We start from the raw sequence: 27,336 nt of genomic DNA, 5'->3' as shown, positions 1-27,336 counted from the left end.
ATTCTGTATGTAAACATTACAAATATCACTATCACAGGTTCACCTTCAAAGAATGAAGAAATGTCTCTCTCATACTGCAGTACAACTAGTGCCCTTATAACCTACAGTAACAAGCCAAGTAGCAACATAGCTCCACCTGGTGGAGAAGAGCAGAACAGAGCAGGATCTACCACATGGATGAGATGTATGAGTGTGTCCCCTGTGCTATTCTGATACTATGATCACCTATATGCATATCAGTTAACGGCTGTCCGGTTCTTGTGCACTGTCCGGGGTGACTTTTGAGCAAACAGCCGCCTGGAGTATTTTTCCTGCTTGGTGTTGTGGTTCTTCATTTTCTTTCCAAGTGAAGATAAGATCTCAGATTTCTTGGCCTCCCAGTCCTCATCCATTTCATCCAGAGGGTTTCCTTCCAGCTCCGCAGCCAGACGATAGTCTCTGCATTCCACTTCTGCTCTGTAAGGGAAAGTTACATACTGTTATAACGTGTTACAATGTACTAACAGCACAAAGCAAAAACAGAAGGAGACATTGGTAGCGCTTCCAGAAGGCTGCACCCAAATTAACTACCTGCACAGATGTGCAGAGCTTGAAAAACGGGCAAATAAAACAACTTGCATTCAAAACAGGTACAGCAAAGGAGGGCGTTAGCTTCAGCAAAAATAGTATGTGCACAAATTATTCCATACTAGACACTTCCACAACGATGACGTATTCTCATGGAAGAGGCCTAAACACTAGCCGAACTGTAAAACCTGTTACCTGGTGCTGCGAGTCATAAATGGAATACACATTTTTTTTCCCAAAGGACAGCAAACAATTGAAAGAGCTCCGAGGCTGCAAATGAAAACCGAGGTGTGCAGATCCCCCCCCACCCAGGAGCTAAAATACACACCTTGAATACAAATCAGATGCATATTATGCAGGATAACAGGATTGATGCACAATTTGAGTATTTATGGCCCTGGTACTTAACATATAGTACATTCTCCTGGGTAGCACAGTTCTCAGTTACTTACTGTGTATCCCTTGAAGCTAATCTGAAGCAAAACATAATGTAGAGGGAAAGCTCTAGATACCATAGAGCCTTCTTTGTCCTCGCTCTGTTCTGTCATTCCTTCCCTAATGGAAGCTACTCATTCTTCTACGTTTTTGGAGCTGCTAGGGTAGCCTGCAGGCCAGTTTTACACTTGAAATGTGTGTTTGCAGTGCAATGCCCAGCCCTCAACACAGAGATGGATTAACCACTTAACGACCGCCTAACGCCGATAGGCGTCGGCGGGTCATCAGTGGTATAGCATGGAAACGGCCGCTCGATCGAGCGGCCTTTCCATGCCAGTTCACGGAGGCTGTCTCGGTGAACAGCCGGAGAGCCGCCGATCGCGGCTCGCCAGGGAACTGTAAACAGGCGGGGAAGACGTAGATCGGCGATCCCCGGCCCCTGATTGGCCGGGGATCGCCGGCATATGATAGGCTGAAGCCTATGCTTCAATGCACAGGACGGAAATCCGTCCTGCGCAGCCCATGGAGGGAGAGGGAGGTAAGGGGAAGGAGGGAGCGCCGAAAACGCTGCGGAGGGGGGCTTTGAAGAGCCCCCCCCGCAGATCACAAACAGCCGGCGGCGATCAGACCCCCCCCAGCAGGACATCCCCCTAGTGGGGAAAAAAGGGGGGAAGTCTGATCGCCAAGGCTCAATCCTGGTCGGTGCTGCGGGCTGGAGAGCCCACGCAGCACCGATCACTGCAGAAAGCCCTGGTCCTTAAGTGGTTAAAGAGAATGTGTAAAGTTAAAAACTTCCCCTGGGGGAACTTACCTCAGGTGGGGGCAGCCTTTGAATCCTATTGATGCTTCCTCCAGCCACCTCTGTCCCACGATGGCAGCGCTAGACCCGATCAGGCTCAGCCATTTCCTCCTGCGCCCATTGTGGAGCCGCTACTGCGCCTGCGCTGGAGCCAGGGAAGGTAAATATTGCTGGCAACACTGCAATATTTACCTTGTCAGCTGTGGTTTCAATCTTATTGGAATTCCATGTGAAAGACCAATACAAAGTGGTGTACACGTAAGAAGTGGAACGAAGATCATACATGATTCCTAACATTTTTTACAAATAAATAGCTGCAAAGTGGGGTGTGTGTAATTATTCAGCCCTCTGAGTCAATACTTTGTAGAACCACCTTTTGCTGCAATTACAGCTGCCAGTCTTTTAGGGTATGTCTCTACCAGCTTTGCACATCTAGAGACTGAAATCCTTGCCCATTCTTCTTTGCAAAACAGCTCCAGCTCAGTCAGATTAGATGGACAGCGTTTGTGAACAGCGGTTTTCAGATCTTGCCACAGATTCTCGATTGGATTTAGATCTGGACTCTGACTGGGCCATTCTAACACATGGATATGTTTTGTTGTAAACCATTCCATTGTTGCCCTGGCTTTATGTTTAGGGTCGTTGTCCTGCTGGAAGGTAAACCTCCGCCCCAGTCTCAAGTCTTTTGCAGACTCCAAGAGGTTTTCTTCCAGGATTGCCCTGTATGTGGCTCCATCCATCTTCCCATCAACTCTGACCAGCTTCCCTGTCCCTGCTGAAGAGAAGCACCCCCAGAGCATGATGCTGCCACCACCATATTTGACAGTGGGGATCAGGGGCATAACTAGAAATCACTGGGCCCCCCTGCGAATATTTGGATGGGGCCCCCCCATAGGTGCCAAATAATCGTAATGGGGCAGCGTTTCACTGTAAATTAATTGTAAAGTGGGCAGCATTTTACCAGACATTCGTAATGTGGGCCAGAAAATCGTAATGTGGGCAGAGTTCACCAGAAAATCGTAATGTGGGCACCAGTCACCAGAAAATCGTAACGTGAGCAGCAGTCACCAGAAAATTGTAACGTGGACAGCATTCACCAGACAATCGTAATGTGGGCAGCGTTCACCAGAATATCGTAATGTGGGACAGAAAATCGTAATGTGGGCAGAGTTCACCAGAAAATCGTAATGTGGGCAGCGTTCACCAGAAAATTGTAACATGGACAGCATTCACCAGACAATCGTAACGTGGGCAGTGTTCACCAGAAAATCGTAATGTGGGCCAGAAAATCGTAATGTGGGCAGCAGACACCTGAAAATCGCAATGTGGGCAGCAGACACCTGAAAATCGTAATGTGAGCAGCAGTCACCAGAAAATTGTAACGTGGACAGCATTCACCAGACAATCGTAATGTGGGCAGCGTTCACCAGAATATCGTAATGTGGGACAGAAAATCGCAATGTGGGCAGCAGTGACCAGAAAATCATAATGTGGGCAGCAGACACCTGAAAATCGCAATGTGGGCAGCAGACAGACACCAGAAAATCGTAATGTGGGCAGCAGACACCAGAAAATCACAATGAGGGCAGCAGACACCAGAAAATCATAATGTGGGCAGCAGACACCTGAAAATCGTAATGTGGGCAGCAGGCACCTGAAAATCGTAATGTGGGCAGCAGACACCAGAAAATCATAATATGGGCAGCAGACACCTGAAAATCGTAATGTGGGCAGCAGACACCAGAAAATCGCAATGTGGGCAGCAGTGACCAGAAAATCGCAATGAGGGCAGCAGTGACCAGAAAATCGTAATGTGAGCAGCAGTCACCAGAAAATTGTAACGTGGACAGCATTCACCAGACAATCGTAATGTGGGCAGCGTTCACCAGAATATCGTAATGTGGGACAGAAAATCGTAATGTGGGCAGAGTTCACCAGAAAATCGTAATGTGGGCAGCGTTCACCAGAAAATTGTAACATGGACAGCATTCACCAGACAATCGTAACGTGGGCAGTGTTCACCAGAAAATCGTAATGTGGGCCAGAAAATCGTAATGTGGGCAGCAGACACCTGAAAATCGTAATGTGGGCAGCAGACACCTGAAAATCGCAATGTGGGCAGCAGACACCTGAAAATCGTAATGTGGGCAGCAGATGCCTGAAAATCGTAATGTGGGCAGCAGACACCTGAAAATCGTAATGTGGGCAGCAGACACCTGAAAATCGCAATGTGGGCAGCAGTGACCAGAAAATCGCAATGTTGGCAGCAGTGACCAGAAAATCGTAATGTGGGCAGCAGACACCTGAAAATCGCAATGTGGGCAGCAGACAGACACCAGAAAATCGCAATGTGGGCAGCAGACACCTGAAAATCGCAATGTGGGCAGCAGACAGACACCAGAAAATCGTAATGTGGGCAGCAGACACCAGAAAATCGCAATGTGGGCAGCAGACACCAGAAAATCATAATGTGGGCAGCAGACACCAGAAAATCATAATATGGGCAGCAGATACCTGAAAATCGTAATGTGGGCAGCAGACACCAGAAAATCGCAATGTGGGCAGCAGTGACCAGAAAATCGCAATGAGCCTGAGGGCAGCAGTGACCAGAAAATCGTAATGTGGGCAGCAGACACCTGAAAATCGTAATGTGGGCAGCAGACACCTGAAAATCGTAATGTGGGCAGCAGACACCTGAAAATCACAATGTGTGCAGCAGACACCTGAAAATCACAATGTAGGCAGCAGACACTAGAAAAAAATGCACCTGTGAAAAAAAAAACAATTCACTTACCTGACAGAAGTCTTCTCCTCTCCCGGCATCTGGCTCGCAGCTCCCCGAGTCCTCCTGCAGCACATCTCCCGCGCTGACAGGAAGAGTGCAGGGCTACGGCAAGATGGCTGCCGAAGCCCTGTACTAGAGACACAAATAGTCTCCAGTGCAGGGCTTCTTCGGCGGCCATCTTGCCGTAGCCCTGCTCTGCCTGCCGGAGACTATGCAGGCTGCTGGAGCGGGGCTGCGGGGAATGAACTGGCGCAGCGTCTATGAGACGCTGCGGCCAGTTGAGCACCTTGCTGGGGGGTCCAGAGCAGCGCTCCCCCCACGCACAGTGAGCGGGCCCCAGAGCAGCCCCGGGCCCCCCTGCGGCTGAGGGGGTCGCATCCCCGGTAGGTACGCCGGTGGTGGGGATGGTGTGTTCAGAGTGATCTGCAGTGTTAGTTTTCCGCCACACATAGCGTTTTGCATTTTGGCCAAAAAGTTCCGTTTTGGTCTCATCTGACCAGAGTACCTTCTTCCACATGGTTGCTGTGTCCCCCACATGGCTTGTGGCAAACTGCAAATGGGACTTCTTATGCTTTTTTGTTAACAATGGCTTTCTTCTTGCCACTCTTCCATAAAGGCTAATTTTGTGCAGTGCATGACTAATAGTTGTCCTATGGACAGATTCCCCCCACCTGAGCTGTAGATCTCTGCAGCTCGTCCAGAGACAACATGGGCCTCTTGACTGCATTTCTGATCAGCACTCCCCTTGTTCGGCCTGTGAGTTTAGGTGGACGGCCTTGTCTTGGTAGGTTTACAGTTGTGCCATACTCCTTCCATTTCTGAATGATCGCTTGAACAGTGCTCCGTGGGATGTTCAAGGCTTTGGAAATCTTTTTGTAGCCTAAAGCCTGCTTTAAATTTCTCAATAACTTGATCCCTGACCTGTCTTGTGTGTTCTTTGGACTTCATGGTGTTGTTGCTCCCAATATTCTCTTAGACAACATCTGAGGCCCTCACAAAGCCGCTGTATTTGTACTGACTGTAACGATCGGTGTAACACAGAGAGAGGATCTGATTACCGGTGATCTGCAGTATCACAGGGAATACAGATATATACCAGATTATAGATGATCTGCAGTATCACCGATAATCAGATATATAAGCTAACCTCTGGTCACCTGAGTAGTAAGAGTGTTAGGTGCAAACAGTAATATATGTAGGACTGGGCCTCAGAGCAGTAAGGAGTCCTGCACAAAGCCTTCTGGACTCTCTCGGGAGGAGGAGTCAGGCTGAGAGAAGGAACGACAGAACGAGAGTGACACTCAAGGGAGAGTGTCACTACCAGGACTGGGAACCGCCTCTAACAGTAAGGTCGGTTCTCGAGGTCGGACAAGCCAGGTCGAAAACACACGGACAGATAAAGTGCAGATTCAGAAGGCAGAGGCGGAGTCTAAAGTACAGGCAGGGTTCGGCAACAGGGTATAAGAAATATCGAGGTACAAAATCAGAAGGCAGATGCAGAGCCTAAGGACGAGCCGGGGATCGGCAACAGAGTATCAGAATGACAAGGTACAAGATCAGAGTTCAGGAGAATAGTCAGGCAGGCAGAAAGTCATAACAGATAATCACAATCAAACTAGTATTTTAAACTATCAACAGAATCTAACTAAGTGTAGGATTACAGCTCCAGCTGGTCCCGGCACACTTTAGGATCTGACTCAGGTCTGAGTGCTACCACTATGTGATCGCAACGCCAGACAACCAGCAACTGAACAGCACATATATACACAACTACTCTCCAGCACCTCCCCAAGTGCTGGACCAATGAGAGGACTCCGAATTGTCAGCTGACCAGCTTGGTCAGCTGACCTACTTCTGGCTGCCATATAGGTTCTGCCTCTCTGCGCGCACGCGCGTCATTCTGAATCTTGATGGACCACGAGTCCCAGCCATACCATCACCGCTCTGCGGTGTATCTGCGAGAGGGCCATGCGCGCTAACCGCCGCGGTTTCTCCGCGTTCCGCCATGCCCTTCACGGAAGCAGCCGCCTCATGCTGAGTGGAGGCGGCTGTTCTTCCGCGCTCCGCCATGCCCTTCACGGAAGCAGCCGCCTCACGCTGAGAAGAGGCGGCTGCTTCCCTGCGTTTCCTCACACTGACATTAGATTACACACAGGTGCACTCTATTTAGTCATTAGCGCTCATCGGGCAATGTCTATGGGCAACTGACTGCACTCAGACCAAAGGGGGCTGAATAATTTCGCACACACCACTTTGCAGTTATTGATTTGTAAAAAATGTTTGGAATCATGTATGATTTTCGTTCCACTTCTCATGTGTACACCACTTTGTATTGGTCTTTCACGTGGAATTCCAATAAAATTGATGCATGTTTGTGGCAGTAATGTGACAAAATATGGAAAACTTCAAGGGGGCCGAATACTTTTGCAAGCCACTGTAGAACCCCCTTGTGGTCCTTTTGGTAAGAAGAAGTGGAGAGAGGTCAGAGAAGGTGGAAGGTGCGCTCCTTGACACCCACTAGGCCCCATTGCCTTGTTTTGCGGTTGGGGATCTTGTAGGGTCCTTTGATGTCTGGGCCCGGCCAGCGCCCACAAAGTTTCCACTATGAGCTGTGTAGATCTTCCAGCTGACAGTTTCAGTTCAGGATTCTATTCAATCTCTGCCCATTTTTGATTTCCAGTCAAAAGGATTGTGCATAAAGCACTATTTCTTAGTCCTCTCTAGTCTCCAGGTCTCAATCATATATGGTGTTTTCCATTTTAACCAGCAGAGGTCAGTAATGTGTTTGCAAAACAGAACAGCAATATCTCTCAAAAGCCAGCAAATCGAAGTGATGAGCCAATATAGCCACCTTCATATCACCATCATATTCGTGAAAAACATTATAAGTTGTAGTCCAGATGCCTAACCTCAAAACAAAAAATTTCAAAAATGTATGTCTGTAATTTGTAAATACAAAGCATAAAAAATGTAAATAAAAACCCGATAATGTTCTACTTTTGAAAACAATAAAAAAAAAACAACTTCAAAAACGATAGCGTAATTTTGATAATGATTATTTTCGTGCGCCCAAATTTCAGCTTTGTGTGCCTAATAGCCAATATTTGCATTAGCGCCTATGGGGCTCCCAAATCGTCCATTACCCCCAGACACCCAAATTACCTGCTTCCAGCCCCAGCAATGTACAGGTTTGCTCTGCTCAGGCCCGATTTTAGGGCCGTGCGGCCCGTGCCGCCACCCTGGGCGCTGTTGTGAGGGGGGCGCTGTAAAGGAGGGGGGAGCCGGAGCCCCGTGGAGGGCAGCCCGACCTCTCCCCGGGCCACCCTCCGTGCTCCCCCCTCAGACGCAGAGTAATTACGCAGCAGGAAGCTCTGTGCACCACTACTCACCTTCCTGCGTTCCACTCGCCGCTGATCTCCTCTCGTCATAGACGCTGATACACGCTGCTTCCTGTTTAGCCGGAAGCAGCGTGTGTATCAGCGTCTATGACGAGAGGAGATCAGCGGCGAGTGGAACGCAGGAAGGTGAGTAGTTATGCACAGAGCTTCCTGCTGCGTAATTACTCTGCGTCTGAGGGGGGAGCACAGAGGGCGACCCGGGAAGAGAGAGAGAGAGGTCGGGCTGCCCTCCCCGCGGCTCCAGCTCCCCCCTCCATTATGGGGGGGTGGACCTACCTAACCTATACTGGGGGAAGCTGCCTATCTAACCTATACTGGGGGGCACCTACCTAATCTAACCTATACTGGGGGGCACCTACCTAATCTAACCTATACTGGGGGCACCTACCTATCTAACCTATACTGGGAGGCAGCTACCTATCTAACCTATACTGGGGGGCACCTACCTAATCTAACCTATACTGGGGGGCACCTACCTAATTTAACCTATACTGGGGGGCACCTACCTATCTAAACTATACTGGGGGGCAGCTACCTATCTAACCTATAGTGGGGGGCACCTACCTGTCTAACCTATACTGGGGGGCAGCTACCTAATCTAACCTATAATGGGGGCACCTACCTAATCTAACCTATACTGGGGGGCAGCTACCTATCTAACCTATACGGGGGAAACCTACCTATCTAACCTATACGGGGGAAACCTACCTAATCTAACCTGTACTGGGGGGCACCTACCTATCTAACCTATACTGGGGGCACCTACCTATCTAACCTATACTGTAGGGCGCCTACCTATCAAACCTATACTGGGGGCACTTACTTATCTAACCTGTATTGGGGGCACCTACCTACCTAGCTAGCCTATACAGGTGGCAATTATACTGGCTACCTATATTGCAGGCAACTACCTAACTATCCTATACTGGGGGCACCTACCTATCTAATCTATACTGGGGGCAACTATTCTGGCTACCTATATTAGAGGCACCCACCTAGCTAACCTGTAGTGGGGCACCTACCTATCTAACTTATACCGGGGGCGCCTGCCTATCTAACCTATACCGGGGGCAATTATACTGGCTCACCTATGCCTGGCTACCTATACTGGGGGCCTATAGCTGGCTACCTATACTGGATTACCTATTCTTGGCTACCTATACTGGGGGGACCTATACTGAGTGCAACTAGACCTGGCTAACCTATACTGCGGGCGCCCATACCTTGCTCGGGAGGGGGGGCGCAATTTTTTCACCCTCGCCCTGGGTGCATTTTAGCCTAGAAACTGCACTGGCTGTGCTTTTGCATCTTTAGCTTCCTCCATATGCACCCTCAGCATTGTGAAACTTACGTCTCCAGGAACTTCACACAGTCTCTGTGGCCGTATATCTCTGCGATTCTGCGGGGGGTGTCACCATGAATGTCTGTGGAGTCCACAGGGGCGTGCAGGGAATGGAGGGTGCGGAGTACGCTCAGCTTTCCAGATTCTGCTGCGAAATGTGCCGGAGTCCAGCCGATATCTGTCCGCAGGCAAGGCCGAGCACCGTAATCTATAAGGAGCTTTACCGTGTCCGACTGACCTGGAAAATGCAAGATCATTACAGGTTGTTGTTTTTTTAAAACAAAAAGCCCAATTAGGCATTACCCATTTTTTACATTCTAATGTTATGTCTAGGCCCCTTTCACACTGGCTCGTTGCGTTACCCTGTTTTGCCGCAGGGTACCCCTACACCATTGAAAGTCTATGGGGCATTTCATACTTGTGCGGTGCAATGCAATGTGCCTTAAGTCCTCAATTTGCCGCTCGTGTAGCGCTTGAACATCCGCACATTGGTGTCCAGTTTGCGTGGCGACCAGAGGTCATGTAAGTTTATGACGCTGTAGCTTTTAAAAAAAATAATCGGCGTTCGCGTTGCGGTGCGCATGAGTGGAAGCATGTTTTTAATACACTTATGTGAACGTTCGAATTCCGGACACAGGAAGTGAGTGCTAGAGAGCCTGCTTGGCTTGAAGCTAAAACGGAGTTTACTGCGCACTGCAGCAGTAATCTCCATGGGCTTATTTGGGTGTTGAAGTGCGGTGCGATTAGCGGTCAGCAGTGTGAAACCAGCCTCAGTCAACATAAGTACTTGCCTCACAATTTCCTATGGGTAGGGTTCAACTGGAAAGCGATCAAAGGGATGACTAGTCATTCAAAAATTCTGTGAAGAAAGCACTTTCCACTTTGAACTGTTAAGGGCATTGCCCCCTGCATAGGTTGCCAGAGAGGGCTCCGTCATCCCCATGCAGAGTGGGCAGCAGAGCAAGGAACTACTCATCTCTCCAGAATTCTGCAGACATACGCGACCCATCTTCATCATGTGACAAATGCCACTCACACCCAAGGGCGTAACTACAAATAGTGCCCCCCCCCCCCCCCCCAAGCAAAACTTTGATGGGGCCACCCTTAAAGTGGATCCGAGATGAAAAACTAACTATAACAAGTGACTTGTCTATATAACTTATCTAACGTTTAGATAGTTTACACAGCAAATCTAGCTGCAAACAGCTTGAATAGAATATGATTATTTCTTCCTGTGATACAATGAGAGCGGCCATGTTGTTTGTAAACATTACACACAGGCAGGCTTATCTGTATCTTGAGCAAAAAAACCTAATCCCCCCTCCTCCCCTCTGCCTCTGAAATCTCTGGCTAGTAATACCTTCCCCTTCTCCTGCTCAGACTGAGCTCCCATGAGCCCTTGCTACTGTCTGAAAGTGCCTTGGCTCTCTGAAAACCTGTGGGCGTGGCTTGTTTCGTTTATAGAGAATTTGAGTATTAAAACAAAAAAGTGTTTGGCTTTAGGAATGCCCTATAAACAATAGGAAAGGAACACAATTATGCAATGAGAAAAAGAGAGAACACCAAGAGCCCAATATAGTGTAGTATGTACTGGTAATGTATAATTGGAAGAGTAATAATATTAATTTAATAATCCAAGCTCGGAGGCTGCGCACAAATGTTCACAGTAATCAAGTCTCTATTAGATGCAATCCTGTAAGGAAAAACAGTCAAAACGCTATTGATCCAATAGATAAACAATCCAGTGCTTTTTCCTAAGTTGCAGGCTGTTCTCGCCACTGATCACCTTCAGCGAGTAGTCACCACCACCACACCCCTCACAGTGGGCACTCACCGCTATTATATGACCCTCTATTAGGTGGGTCTTCAGCGCTTATGGGGTCATCAGGCCGCCCCCTGCCACTCAGGAACTTTATCCGCTCAATGAGACTTGTACAGGAACATATACACTTTCTAAAACATGAACAGAGCTCTCATAGCGTAATACTGTAAAAACAAGTTTATTCTAAAAGAAATGCGCACTTACAAACATAAGGCTTGGTGTTGGGCACAGAGTTTTAATGGGCTCTACCCCAATCGTAGGCCGCCGGATCGGCTTGTTGCGCTGACTAGGTCCGCTTCCAGTGGCTCTCCACCTCGCCCCTCTGATGTCTGTAAGCTTGCTAAAAAAGTGGTCGCATACTCCAAATAAAGTGCAACGCGTTTCCCGGGATACAAACCCGCTTCATCAGGCAATAACAGATAGGAGTAAACTGCCAGTATCATCAACACTGAGCGCCTCTGTGTCACAGAGGCGCTCAGTGTTGATGATACTGGCAGATGCTGTTTACTCCTATCTGTTATTGCCTGATGAAGCGGGTTTGTATCCCGGGAAACGCGTTGCACTTTATTTGGAGTATCCAATAAAATTGTTTTGACTGAAAATCCATAGTCGTGTGTTCTACTTGGAGGAGGTGGGTTCACCACTGCCTCCTCTATTACCAAGATGGGTTTTTAAAGAGAATCTGTATTGTTAAAATCGCACAAAAGTAAACATACCAGTGCATTAGGGGACATCTCCTATTACCCTCTGTCACAATTTCGCCGCTCCCCGCCGCATTAAAAGTAGTCAAAAACAGTTTTAAAAAGTTTGTTTATAAACAAACAAAATGGCCACCAAAACAGGAAGTAGATTGATGTACAATATGTCCACACATAGAAAATACATCCATACACAAGCAGGCTGTATACAGCTTTCCTTTTGAATCTCAAAAGATCATTTGTGTGTTTACCTTCTGTCCCCTTCTTCTCTCGTGCACTGAACATTACAGGCTCCCTGCAGACAGCTCTGCCTGTGCCTGTGTTTGTAATTCCTCAGTATGTGTCAGCCAGCTACTTTCACAGCCTAACAGAGGAGGGTTTTTATCCAGCTCTCTTCTATCACTGATAAGATAGCAAAGACGCTGCTGGCTTATGTAAATAAAACACACACTGGAGTGTGCATACAGAGGCGTAGCTAGGGCTTTCAGCGCCCGGGGACAAAGACTATCAATGCGCCCCCTAAGGTGAAGGCTGCGCCACATAATACACGTGGGCGTGGTTATGGGTGGAGCCAAATGTACATGGAGGTTAGCAGGATCACGCTCACCCACCCTCCCTCAGTATGTACCTTCCAGCATGTTCCAAGACAAATTCAGCAATCATGAGCCCCCCCCCCCATCAAGACAAATTCAGCAATCATGAGTAAATATGAGGCCCCCAACATGACCAACTCAGCAATCATGAGGCCCCCAACAAGACAAATTTAGCAATCATGAGGCCCCCAACAAAACAAATTCAGCAATCATGAGGCCCCCAACAAGGCAAATTCAGCGATCTTGAGGCCCCCAACAAATCATGAGGCCCCCAACAAGACAAATTCAGTAACCATGAGGCCCCCAACAAGACACATTCAGCAGTCATGAGGCACATAAATAGACAGCATTTCACATAAATAGGCAGAATGCCCCCTTAATATGGTAGACACCTCTCACCTGGCAGCAGTTCCCCAAAATACACTCAATCTGACAGCAGTGGTTCCCCAAAAATAGGTAGACCCAGGTCTATAGGTGTCCCCAGAATAGGTGGCCAGCAGTGTAGATGTCCCCAGAATAGGTGGCCAGCGGTATAGATGTCCCCAGAACAGGTAGCCAGTGGTAGGGATGTCCACAGAACAAGTAGCCAGGGGTATATGTGCCCAGTATATGTAGCCAGGGGTATATGTCCCCAGTATATGTAGCCAGAGGCAGGGCCGGGCCGAGGCATAGGCTGGAGAGGCTCCAGCCTCAGGGCGCAGTTTAGGAGGGGGCGCACAATTCATTCAGTTGTCATTCCTAATTGTGTATGAAGCAGAAAGAAATAAGAAAAGGGGATACATAGCAGTGACTGCAAGCCAGATAACTAGATATTAAGGTGTTGGGGAGGTTGTGGGCCCTGTGGCCCGCTTAGTCTAATAGCAATCAGTGTGTGACGGCTGGGGTGGGAGGGATGGAGGTGCGCACTTTGCTGTCTCAGCCTTGGGTGCTGGAGGACCTTGTCCCTGCTCTGGCCAGAGGTATATGTGCCCAGTATATGTAGCCAGGGGTATATGTGCCCAGTATATGTAGTCAGGGGTATATGTGCCCAGTATATGTAGGCAGGGGTATATATGCCCAGTATATGTAGGCAGGGGTATATGTTCTCTCAGTATATGTAGTCAGGGGTATATGTCCCCAGTATATGTAGTCAGGGGTATATGTCCCCAGTATATGTAGTCAGGGGTATATGTCCCCAGTATATGTAGTCAGGGGTATATGTCCCCAGTATATGTAGTCAGGGGTATAAGTCCCCAGTATATGTAGCCAGGTGTATATGTGCCCAGTATATGTAGTGGGGATTATATGTCCCCAGTATATGTAGTCAGGGATATATGTGCCCAGTATATGTAGCCGGGGGTATAATATGTGCCCAGTATATATAGTCAGGGGTATATGTGCCCAGTATATGTAGCCAGCGGTATATGTAGCCAGGGGTATATATGCCCAGTATATGTAGCCAGGGGAATAATATGCGCTCAGTATATGTAGCCAGGGGTATAATATGCGTCCAGTATATATAGTCAGGGGTCTATGTGCCCAGTATATGTAGCCAGGGGTATAATATGTGCCCAGTATATATAGTCAGGGGTATATGTGCCCAGTATATGTAGCCAGGTGTATATGTGCCCAGTATATTTAGCCAGGGGTATATGTGCCCAGTATATGTAGTCAGGGTTATATGTCCCCAGAGTAGGATTTGCCGCTACTCGGTCTGGTCTAGTCCAGAGCAGCGGCTGCGGCACCCGAACTTCCGGCGCCGGAGCGAGACGGAGGTGAGTTCCGCCCGCCGCTGCCAGCCCCCCGGACAATAATGGAGGGGACAGCGAGGGAGGGAGAGCACCCTAAGGTGAGGGAAGGGGGGGAGATGGCCCCCTTCTCCACCGTCCGCACAGCTCTCCCTCTTCTCTGTGCTCCCCAAAAGAAACAAAAAAAACCCGCAGCTCAGCTGGGCGCCCTTGGGGACCCGGCGCCCGGGGGCACTTGTCCTACCCCGACCCCCCCTAGCTACGCCCCTGTGTGCATAGAGGAACAGACCAGCACAGAAGAGTTGGCAGCCTTCCAGACACAGGCCGACAAGTCTGACAAGGGAAAGATACATTGGGCTTGATTCACAAAAGAGTGCTAACTGTTAGCACGGCCGTTTTTGCGTGAATTTTCACATTGCGCGCGATCGCAAATTTTCGCGCTAAACGATAACGTTTTCGCGCGCAAACGCGAATTTTCGCGCGAAAACGATATCGATTTCGCGGTAAAAATCGCATTTGCGCGCGAAAACGTTATCGTTTAGAGCGAAAATTCGCGATCGCGCGCAATGCGAAAATTCGCGCGAAAACGGCCGTGCTAACAGTTAGCACTCTTTTGTGAATCAAGCCCATTGATTTATTACAGAGACCGTGATAGTACAAAGTGCTGCAGTGAGCCTGAACAGATTAGAATAGGTTTAGGAACTTGTAGGATGGTAGAAAAAACGTTGTAATTTTTGTTACAGAGTCAATTTAAGTTCTTTTAGTGTTTTTTTTATCCTGTTGGCGCCTCTGTTACCCTATTATCTACAATTATGCAATGAGTAAAAGTTCATCTCGGATCCACTTTAATGTTTTCTACCCCTCCCTCTTGCCTACCCTTGGTGACCCTCACAGCCTGTGGCCCCTTTTACAAAGATCATAAAACAAGCTTGGCCATCATAATCCTCACACCCATAATAAGTGTAGCCGCAAAAACCCCTGACCTGGAGCATCGGAGGGAGGGAAGGTTAGTAGTTGTTTCCCCCCACACACACACACACACCTCTGGGCCCCCTGCAGTCGCAAGGTCTGCTCCCCTGTAGTTATACCCTTGCTCACACCATAGAGATAGAGCCCCAAGGAGGAGAGGAGGAAGATGGGTAGCCTACCCATTTCTCCAAGTGTGGTTCGGGGTTACCGCTTTTGGTACTTTTACTTAGTCCCGAGTCATACTCTGGAGCACTGCTGGGCAGGGGAGGACTGGAACCTTTTGGCCTGGAGGGAAAACACAAACTAGAGGCCCGGTTTCACAGCAACCCCAGCCCAATTGACGTCACATGCGCCTCAAGTGCTTTATACCGGTAGTCATGTGGTAGTCGCCAATGCAGCAAGGATACTCAAGGGACAGCATGACAGGTAAAGTTTCAATGCACAGGCACCGTGGGGCACATAATACACTTTGAGGGACAACGGCCGGGGTTTCCATCGTGTTCATAGTTTGTTATTATCACACTTCATGACCACATCGGCACATCGATACATTCAACTACTTTACACCCAAAATAAGTTAAATTGTTATATGGGCATGCTTGTGGTGGCACAGATTTTCATCCGATTGGATAATAATTATGAAGCGATTGGTGGATCAGCCACCCCTAAATCATTAAATGAGAGGCAGCCTGGGGGGAAATCTCCCCCCTTCCCCCCTGGCCAGTCCTCCCCTGCTGCTGGGGAAGTTAAATGAGAAGAGGCTTTATCCAAAGTTTTCCTGTGGAGGCCCACTGTATTTGAGTTATGCTGGTGCTAGGTCCATGCAAATTTGGCTCCGCCTTTGACCACACCTACATTCAGTTGCATGACCATGTCCACTCTTCACCGCACCTTCACTCCTCTCTGGGGCGCGGTGGTGCCCCGGATTTTCCAGGATCCTTGCCACGCCCCTGCCTGACTGTACTTCTCAGCCTACAGTATGTGCTAGAGATGTGTATTCCATTCCCTGACTGTGCTTCTCAGGGTTTGTGCTAGAATTAGGGAAGGATAATTTGCCAAAACACCATGGCAGCAACATAGCAATAGCATTGCTCCATACCTTTGGCTGCCGCCCAGTGCAGTGCCGTCCGGTCATTCCAGTCTATATCCTTGTAGTTTGGGTCATACAGGCCTTTCTTTAAAATCTCAGACACCAAATCATAGTCCCCAAGAGCTGCTGCCTGGTGAAGTTCAGTCACATCAGCCATCTTGCGGCTTTCTGCCAAGACGAACAGAACCGAGGTTACAAGATTAGGCTTCTGTTTCTGCTTTTCATAGTTGTAGTCCTAACTTGGGGAAAGGTAATAAACTTATCAGATTTCCTTTTCTTCCTCTCATTTTACACTGTTTTGTTGTAAGAAGAATGACACTAGTGCATGTAATGTGATGTTTAAAGTCCACGGAAGTGAGAAAATTACCTTTGCTGTAAGCACTTATTAAAGGAGACCTGAACTCAGTACTTCATCTCAACAGCATAATAACCTTTACCAAATCCCCCCCTCCCCGGTAGTAATCCCGAGCTCGGGCAGGGATTCACTTACCCAGAGCGGTGGCCCAAAACTGCCTCGCACTGGCTTTTCCTGTGTCCCGCGCAATCGGCGCTGCCAGTGGGACCAAGGCTTCTCCCCCCCCCCACGGAGCCGGGAACCCCTTCTGCTCCACTCTTCTTCCGGAGAACCCCGGCGGCCAATCAGGACGGCCAAGCGGCAGTTTGCGGCGGTTTGCAGCGTGACATCATCGGGGGTTGGGTAGAAAAATTAAGGGGAAACTGAACCTGTCTGGTCGCCCATTTCAACCCACAAGTGTTTATATATACATATATATATTCCAATATTATAGTCAGAACGCTTTTCTCCTGCCAGACTCAAAGCGCTCAAGAGCTGCAGCCACTGGGATGCGCTCCACCCGGCAGTGTTAGGGAGTCTTGCCTTGAACTCATTACTGAACAGGTACTGACCCTAGCTAGGATTTGGACCCTGGCCTCCCATGTCAAAGGCGGTGCCCTTAACCAGTACACTATCCAGCCACCTAAATATGTATATATACAATATACATATAGAGGTATATATATGTGTGTGTGTGTGTGTATATATATATATATATATATATATATATATATATATCTATATCTATATGTATATATATGTATATAGATGTATATATATATATGTATATGTATATATATATATATATATATATATGTGTGTGTGTGTGTGTGTGTGTATATATATATATATATATATATATATATATATATATATATATATATATATATATATATATATATATATATATATATATATATATATATATATATATATATATATATATATATATATATATATATATATATATATATATATATATATATATATATATATATATATGTATATATATATATATATATATATATGTATATATGTATACGTATACGTAGATATAGATATAGATATATATATATATATATATATATATATATATATATATATATATATATATATATATATATATATATATATATATATATATATATATATGCGTACGTTAAAAAAGGGCGCCGGGAATAAAGGGCGCAGGGTTTTAAACGATAATCATGAATAACGTTTAAAAATTTTTTTTGCTATATTTCGTTTAAAAATAATGTTTTATAAAGTTTATAAATCATTAAATAATGTGTATGAAATCGGCAATTTTAAAAACGTTAATCTTCCCTGTTTAAAAAGTGAAATTTATAATAACGTTTTATAAAACATTAATAAGAATTTTACTAAAGCTATACTTAACCCTACTCTCACACAGAACCCTCCCTGTACCTATCCCTAACCCCTAGACCCCCCTGTTGGTGCCTAAACCTAAGACCCCCCTGTTGGTGCCTAAACCTAAGACCCCCCTGTTGGTGCCTAAACCTAAGACCCCCCTGGTGGTGCCTAAACCTAAGACCCCCCTGTGTGTGCCTAAACCTAAGACCCCCCTGGTGGTGCCTAAACCTAAGACCCCCCTGGTGGTGCCTAAACCTAAGACCCCCCTGGTGGTGCCTAAACCTAAGACCCTCCTTGTGATGCCTAAACTTAAGACCCCCCAGTGATAAGCATTAATAACGTTTTAAAAAAAATTGTACGGTTTTTCGTTTAAAAATAATGTTTAAAAAATTATAAATCATTAAATAATGGGTAATAATGAGAAGCAGTTATAAAACATTAAAAGTCTCCGGGCGCCGCTTTTAAAACGTTATTTTTCTCCGGCGCCCTTTTTTCCTGTTGGGCGCCCTTTAAACGATATTTATTATGGGAGTGAATGGCGGCGCACTTTTTGTCCACCTGCCTCATGCGCCCAAATTTCCTGCTTCCATATATATATGTATATATGTATATGTATATACGTATACATACTGACATCTGCCTAAATTTTGACTTCTCTTTGCCTGCCGCCTGTAGTGATGTCTGCCTGGATTTTAACTACTCTCTGCCTGCCTTATTTGTACAGTTTCACATTTTTTTAAGTTTATTCATATATTTAATTATTTCAACAAATGTGTGTTCTCGTCTTTTATTCGTATGCAGAATGTCTACCAGGCTTTTATTCTGACATATTTTGGTGAGTTGTGACTTAGGAATTGGAGGCCTAAAATTCTTGAAAAAACTGTGCTTTTGACTCATAATTTCAGACAGAAATGCACCGCCAGCCGCCAGGGAGGTTAAAGAAAAACATTTCTTTGTTACATGCATGCACCCAAGAGCCCATCTCTTTTTTTTTTGTCCTTATCATATGCCTAACCTTGACCTTCTGCTCCTAACACTACAGATTCCTGCCTCCTAACCCCCAATATTTTTGGCAATGTGTTAAACGCTGCAATTGGTGTTGATAAACAGTAATTTGGGTGCCCGGTGGTGCCCAATAAAATATGCAAATTGCGGCTATGAAAAGCGGGCGAGAATTTTATTGGACACCTCCGGGCACCCAAATTACCATTTATAGCCGCTAATCTTGGATTTTAACATTTCCGCACATGGTGATTTCGTTTTTAACAGGTTGCCTCCGGCGCCCCTTTTACCTGATTCGCCAGCCAATAGTGAGATGCCAAAAGCAGGAGATTTGTCCACCATAATCTAACTCAGACAGAGGAATTTCAGCAACCACTTCCCTCTACAGACAGAGGAAGTGAGGAGTGAGGACATAAAACAGCTGAGCAGTTCCCTCTCCTTCAGTATCATCAAAACAAACAAAGTAGAACCTCTGGAGATGAGTCTGATGGGGCCAAACCCACCTGGGGCTGAATTCAGGACCAGCATAAGTGCTCCAGAAGAGTTATCAAAAAGATCTCAGAGTAAGAGACCAAGTAAACCTGCCAGAATGATACTTTACTGAGGTGCGAAGGAGAAAAACTTTATAATTGAGGGCCAGGGTCAATGGAAACCAGAAGTACAGACAAAGACGGCTACAAAAAAATTATTGTAGCCACATTGGGAGTTCTTAGAAAATGTTCTCCACTGATGCAAGTTAACAAGAAAAGGAAGCAATTGAAGATTTCCCCAATGGGAACTCAGATAGCAAAACAGCATTGTTCAAGAAAGTTGCTCCAAGCTATGGATGAAGAGCTGGGCCCATATGCAATCCACTTCTTCTTCTGAGTTTTCTCATAAGAGATGATTTTTCATCTTCTATTTCGAATACATTTTCAGCACTTTGCAATTTAAAAAGTAGCAAAAAGTAGGTGGAAAAGTACTATCAAAACTATTTTAACTCTTTTTTTACCTGATTTTCTTATTTCGTCTTCAGCATTCAATTCTGAGTGGATACGCTGCATTCCCATGGCAGAACGAGTGTTTTATAGCAGAGAAATAGCCCAGCAAAGTTCCAGTGCTTGCAGATCCTCCTCCCGGGTAGAGGCAGAGCTGTACGCAGTAGCTCTGCCTCCTCTCCAGTCAATCTCCGCCTCTACCCGCCCCTCTCGGTCTTCTTTCACTGAGAGGGGCGGGGAGAGGCAGAGATCAGTGGAAATTGACTGGATAGGAGGCAGAGCTACTTCCCAAAGCTCTGCCTCCCCCAGGCAGCAGAATCTGCGACCTGCAAAGTCGTGGAACTTTGCAGGTCTATTTCTCTACTATAAATCACTCGTTCTGCCGCAGGAATGTGGTGAATCCACTTAGAATTTAATGCTGAACAGGACTAAATAAGAAAATCAGGTAAAAAAAAAGAGAGACTTCAGAGTCTCTTAAAGTATTTTCTTGCTTGCTGGTGATTCAAATGGCATTTTATTGACAAGTTTGAAAACATCACTTTGGAGAAAACTCATGAGATAAAGTTCATTGCATATGGGCACTGGGTCCATTTGCAATTCACTTTTTTCCTTAGTTTTCTCCAAGTTGATATGCCTATACTTTGTCAATAAAATGCCTTTTAAACCTCCAGCAAGCAAGCAAGAAAATATATAACTTCGATAGTACTTATTTTTTACTACTTTTGGTACTTTTTCAATTGCAAAAAACTTAAAAGTTATTTTAAAGAGAGAAAAATTATCACCTAGGAGAAAATGTAGGAGAAAAAAAAATGAATTGTTGGTAAGTTCAGTTGGGGAGTGGGAGTCAGAAAAGGTGGCAGCCAAGCCCCTGTAAAACTACCAGGCACCTGCCTATGTTGTCTTTTGGATGCCCTGGTGTAATGGAGTGCGGAGATTTCGCCGCACGGTCTGACAGCGAGGCGGCTGGTGCCGCGTTCAGACCGGCGGTTTCTCCGCAGCAACATGCGCTTGGGTTGTCTGAACCTAGTAGTGCACACAGATGGAGAGCTACGCGCGCACGCACTAACAGACAAGCCCTTCATGCCAATAGGAGAGGGATTGTAACGGAGTCCAGAGACACCGCCGCGCGGTCTGACAGTGAGGCGGCTGGTGCCGCATTCAGACCGGCGGTTTCTCCGCAACAACATGCGCCTGGTTTGTCTGAACCTAGTAGTGCACACAGATGGAGAGCTATGCGCAAGCGCGCTGACAGGCAAGCCCTTTATGCCAATAGGAGAAGGATCAGCTGATCTGGACGATCAGCTGATCCCAGAACAGCGGGTGATTGGCTGACTGGGACTGGGTGGTGCTGAGGAACACCTTGCTATATATACTTCCTCCCTGTCAGTTGCCAGTTGTCTGCCGTTGCGAATGCTTATGTGTTAGCACTCAGACCTTAGTCAGATCCTCCAGTGTGGTGGAACCAGGTGGACCTGGGAATCCACACTTAGCCAGAATACTGTGTTATTATTGTGTTATACTTAAGACTAGTTCCAGGGGGTCGAGACCACGGACCTCACACCCAAGACTAGGGATACTGTATCATTATTGTGTATATCTTAGACCAGTCCTTGGGTGTTGAGACCACGGACCTCACACTCTAGACTAGGCATCTGTTTGATATCTGTTATGACCTATTGCTCTCCTGACCTTCCTTCTGCTCTCTGATTCGGTACCTACGTCTATCTGATTACTTGTTGCCAACCCTGCCTGTCCCTGGTTACCGAATCAGCCTTCTATCTTTGTACCTAATCTGCTCGTGTGTTGCCGACCCGGCCTGGCCGACCTCTCTAACTGATACCCCTCCTGGGGTGTACAGTAGCTGCAGAGACTCCCTATCTCCCAAAGGGACCTCTCTGCAATCCAGTCAGGGACTCCATCTCAAAGGAGTCCTTTGACTGCAGTAGAGTCTGATTCCTACAGTCAAGGAATCACTGGCTCATATACTGTCCCACCAAACACTTACACTTGTCAGGTGTCCAGAGGTTAGTTATACTTGTATTATTGGTGATTCTGCAGATCATTAATAATCGGGTATATATCTGTATTCTTGGTGATACTGCAGATCACCAATAATCAGATTCTCTCTGTGTGTTGACACCGATCTTTACACCTGGTTTTGGTATCAGAAGGACAGGAAGGGATATCTTTATGGGAATTGATTACTGCCAGTGACATTAAAGAGACCCAGAGATGAGTAAAGGGGCCATTTTTGACTTACCCAGGCTTCCTCCAGCCCCATAAACACGAATGAATCCCTTGCTGTCCTCCCACATGCCTCCGTTAAGCCGCAATCTTCTCCGCTATTCGGCTCAGTGACGTCAGCGGGGGGCCTTCTGTACATGCGCGGACCTTCTGCACAAGAGTCAGACTGAGCCGCGTAGCGGGGGGTGACTGCAGCTGAACGGAGGATTGCGGGAGGAGTTCAGGAGGGTGGCGAGGGACACATCCGTGCTTATGGGGGTGGAGGAAGCCCGTGATAAGTAAAAAAACGGCCCTATACTCATCTCTGAGTCTCTTTAAGGATGAGAATCAAACAGCAAAAGCACCACTAAAAAAACAATTGCCCTGGATTTCTTTGTATCCAGGCCTGGTGCCTGCCAGGATATTGGATTAAAGGACAACTGTAAGAGGGATATGGAGGCTGCCATATTTATTTATGTATTAAGCAATACCAGTTGCCCGACTGTCCTACTAATCCTTAGCCTCTAATACTTTTAGCCTTAGACCCTGGACAAGCATGCAGCAGATCAGTTGTTTCTGACAATATTGTCATATTTGACAAGATCATCTGCATGCTTATTTCTGGTGTGATTCAGACACTACTGCAGCCAAATAGATCAGCGAGCCTGCCAGGCAACTGGTATTGTTTAAAATGAAATAAATATGGCAGCCTCCATATTCTTCTCACTTCAGTTGTCCTTTAATGGAAAGTATTGAAAACAATCTTCAGCAGTTACATGTGAAGGTACAGTGGATAAAATTATATTCACTTAACCTCCCTGGAGGTCAATTAAATTCGCCAGGGAGGCAGCCCAGCACTATTTTTACATTTTTTTTTTAAATAATGTAGCTAGCCTAGCGCATTCCCCCACCCCCTCCGATCGCCTCCGGCGATAAGGACCATCAGGAAATCCTGTTCTGAACGGGATTTCCTTTAGGGCTTCCCCCGTCGCCATGGCGACAGGCGCGATGATGTCATCGACATCGTGACGTCAAAGGGAGTCCTGATCCACTCCTCAGTGCTGCCTGGCACTGATTGGCCAGGCAGCTCACGGGGTCTCGGGGGGGGCAACCTCTAACGTGGCGGTTAGCGGCGAATCGGCGCGGAGCAAAGGGCTAGCTGCGTGTATTAAAAAAAATTATGCAAATCGGCCCAGCGGGGCCTGAGAAATCCTCCGCAGCGGCTTACCCCGTGTCCAGCACGGGGTTACCGCTAAGGAGGTTAAAGTATTACTTATAAAAACCCAACAGGAAAAAGGGGTTTAATGGCCATGGCCTTTATTGAGGGGTGACCCTTTAATAAATCAAGCACAAAAGGTTTTGCAACCATGCAAGCCAAACCATACACATTAAATAAGGTACGTACATCAGATCACCATCCCCATTCCAACTTAAAGGAACACTCCAGCAAAAAAAAGGCAGTTAAAATCTGACAGAACTGACAGGTTTTGGATCAGTCCATCTCCCCATGGGGAATTCTCAGGGTTTTCTTTGTCTTCGAAAGCATTTCCTGAACAGCAGTTGCTAAGGCTAGGTTTCCACTTGTGCGTTTTGTGTTAGATTGTTCTCTCAGAAAATTTGCATTGATTTGGCAACTGATGGTAGTGAATAGGGCTGTTTCCATGCAATGCAAATTTTCATAAGCAATTGTATGCGTGAAAAAAATCTGAGGTCCTGCATCATTTTTTCGAACGTCTTGAACGATTTGCATACATTGCTTTGCATAGCCAACGCATAGCAATGCAAATTTTCGCGTTATTTGCGAGAAAATTCGCATTAAATCTGTGGTTACAGGAAATTGTCAGCAGTCATGACTAAGCTGTTACTGAGCAGATTATTTTATATTTAACTAATGCAAAATTTTCGTGTACGAAAATTTGTATAAAAACACGTACAAATTTACAAGCAAATTTTCACCAATTTAAAAAATCGAATAAGATTTTTTTGGAATCGAAAATCTCACGCTTCAGTGGAAATGTAGCCTTAAGGTGGCCACTAACGATCCAATCTTTTTTTATTCAATTTTACCAAATCTTTGTAGTATAACGGTAAATTGAGTAAATCTATTGAATGGATAATATAGGCAGTTCCCTTCTATTACATAGAAATGGTAAAATTGGATAAAAAAGATTGTACCGTTAGTGGCCACCTTAAAGGTGGCCAGTAACGTTCCAATTTCTAAAGAAAAATCGTTCGAGCGATCAGATAATTCTGATTGGAAGAAAAATCATTCACTACACCATCAATGAACCAATCTTTGCTTCCTATCTATCACAACCAGCTAGAAAATCCAAATTTTGGTTTGACCAAAAGCCAATCGGACGACTGTTCCCATCAATGGAGATTATTTACAACCAATCCGATCAGAATTTCTGACCACTCTAATGATTTTTCGCTAGAAATTGGACCGTTAGTGGCACCTTTAGTCTAACTGACAAAATAGTGTGCAAGTGAGTACGGAGATTGGCTGGTATCTTACTATTTTGGCAGGTAAACTGCCCTTCAGGAAACGAGATAAACAGAGGAACACCAAGAGCCCCAATAGTGTAGTATGTATTGACAAAGGGGATAATGACAAAGAGTAATAGTTGTTATACTCACAAGCATGGGTCACCAATAGGCAACCACTGTAAAGGCAGGTGGGGAGATTATCCTGACCCCACTCAGGAATAAGAAGTCGCTCTCTGTAGATAGTAGAAAAGGGTCGCAACCCTTCACCCAGGGTGGATACAATATTATATAGGAGAGAACAGAGGCGCCAAAATAATAAAAGGGGTTTTAAAGGAGCTTAAAAGCCAAAAATTTCGTAATTAGAGGAGGCAGTGGTGGACTTACCTCCTCCAAGCAGACACAACACGACTGTACATTCAGTCTATTTATTAACGAACTCCAAATAAAACAAAGCAACGCGTTTCACGAGTCAGCGCCCGCTTCCTCAGGCAATAGAAAAAGGAGTTAGAGCATCTAGCAAAACAAACAACACTCGGTGCCTCTGTGAAAGGCTTTTGAAAACAAAGGAAGCCCTGAGAATTCCACATGAGGAGATGGACTAGTTCAAAACCCTTCCGTTCTGTCAGATTTAACTGCCTACTTTTTTCGCTGGAGTGGTGCTTTAAGCCACGACAATTTAAAAAACATTAATCATAAAATACAAGGAAGGCTGGGAGGGGACAGGATTTCTGTTGCAGGTAACTGAAAATTAACCAACCACTCCAGCGAAAAAAGTAGGCAATTAAAATCTGACAGAACTGACAGGTTTTGGACTAGCCCATCTCCTCAGGGGGAATTATCATGGTTTTCTTTGTTTGGAAAAGCTTTTCCTGAATGGCAGTTTAACTGCCAAAATAGTAAGATACCTGCCAGCCTCCCTACTCACTTGTACTCTATTCAGGGGCACCTGGTCCACCAGGCCGATTAAGCAGTCACCTAGGGTGCTGTGCAGAGGAGCTGTGTGATGGGAGAGGAGTCTTCTGCAGGTGAGTAAATGCTTTTTTTTACAGGTGCAGATTATTTACTGGGAAAATGCTGCCCACATTACGATTATTTTCTAGTGTAAGATTGCCACATTATGATTATTTTCTAGTGAAAGATTGCCGCATTATGATTATTTTCTAGTGTAAGATTGCCACATTATGATTATTTTCTAGTGAAAGATTGCCGCATTATGATTATTTTCTAGTGTAAGATTGCCACATTATGATTATTTTCTAGTGAAAGATTGCCGCATTATGATTATTTTCTAGTGTAAGATTGCCGCATTATGATTATTTTCTAGTGAAAGATTGCCACATTATGATTATTTTCTGGTGAAAGATTTCCACATTATGATTATTTTCTGGTGAAAGATTTCCACATTATGATTATTTTCTGGTGAAAGATTGCCACATTATGATTATTTTCTGGTGAAAGATTTCCACATTATGATTATTTTCTGGTGAAAGATTTCCACATTATGATTATTTTCTGGTGAAAGACTGCCACATTATGATTATTTTCTAGCGAAAGATTTCCACATTATGATTATTTTCTGGTGAAAGATTTCCACATTATGATTATTTTCTGGTGAAAGATTTCCACATTATGATTATTTTCTGGTGAAAGATTGCCATATTATGATTATTTTCTAGTGAAAGATTGCCATATAATGATTATTTTCTGGTGAAAGATTGTCGCGTTACAATTATTTTCTGGTGAAACATTGCCGCATTACGATTATTTTCTGGTGAAACACTGCCCACATTACGATTATTTTCTGGTGAAATGCTGCCCCATTACGATTATTTTATGGTGAAATGCTGTCACATTATGATTATTGTATTGCGAAATAGTGCCGCATCACGATTATTTTCATGGGGGAGGGGCACCATGGGGGGAGGGCGGCTTGGGTTTTCTCACCTGGAGTGACAAAATGGCTAGAGGCACCCATGACTCTATTTTGTCAGTTAGACTTTGCAACTGCTGTTAAGGAAATGCTGTTGAAAACCAAGAAAACCATGAGAATCCATCATGAGGAGATGGACTAGCCCAAAACCTGTCAGTTCTGTCAGATTTTAACTGCCTACTTTTTTTTGCGATAGTGGTTCTTTAAATACCCCTACCTGTCTCATGCCCTGGCATGCTCTGAATCAACTAATCATCCATTGACTCAGGCAAAAGCAAGCTATTCTATTGGCTAAAAACCCCTAACTGTAATATAACAGACTTTTACCCATGCCCTCCACATGCAGTCACTCGTGACAACTGTGCTCCTTTTCATTTCTTCCCAACATGCATTAAAAAGGTTTTCCTCAATTTCCCCTGTTTACATCAGTGGATTGAATGATGCCTAGATTCATATGACTGTACATTCAGGCTAATACACGACATTAGTGGGAATGGTAAATAGATTATCATACCTTTGTCATTGTTCTGGAACTACAGGAAGGGCTGCAGAAAGTCCTCATATACAGAGGAGAGGGCAGCATGGGGAGGTGGATGGATTTGTTGTTAGCAGCATCCATGGAAACTAGTTCCTCCTATCTGGCTGCATTGTGACACTGCTGACGTTGCGCTATTGTCTTGTTCTGTGAAGGATTTCTGTAAACACAATGCAGAGAGCACATGCTGTTCCCTTTACTTCCTCTCCTGCGTAATGCTGCGAACACACCATGCAACTTCCGATC

At 45.7% G+C, this 27,336-nt stretch overlaps 2 protein-coding genes across 2 annotated transcripts in view; one reads left to right on the top strand and one right to left on the bottom strand.

Moving 5' to 3' along the window:
* PLA2G7 (phospholipase A2 group VII) overlaps positions 1-27,336 on the top strand; it is a 139,738-nt gene that overhangs the window by 17,422 nt on the left and 94,980 nt on the right. The gene's annotated exons all lie outside the window — the stretch shown is intronic.
* On the bottom strand, positions 5-27,151 carry ANKRD66 (ankyrin repeat domain 66). The gene is made up of 4 exons (XM_068279054.1): positions 27,070-27,151; positions 16,235-16,393; positions 9,336-9,564; positions 5-456 (listed from the first exon to the last, which is right to left on the bottom strand). Exons 2-4 carry the CDS (start codon positions 16,380-16,382, stop codon positions 237-239), a joined length of 597 nt encoding a protein of 198 aa, XP_068135155.1. The 5' UTR covers positions 16,383-16,393; positions 27,070-27,151; the 3' UTR covers positions 5-236.

Source organism: Hyperolius riggenbachi, chromosome 4 (assembly GCF_040937935.1).
Source record: "Hyperolius riggenbachi isolate aHypRig1 chromosome 4, aHypRig1.pri, whole genome shotgun sequence".
Lineage (NCBI taxonomy): Eukaryota > Metazoa > Chordata > Amphibia > Anura > Hyperoliidae > Hyperolius > Hyperolius riggenbachi.
This window is presented reverse-complemented; position numbering and strand designations above follow the sequence as displayed.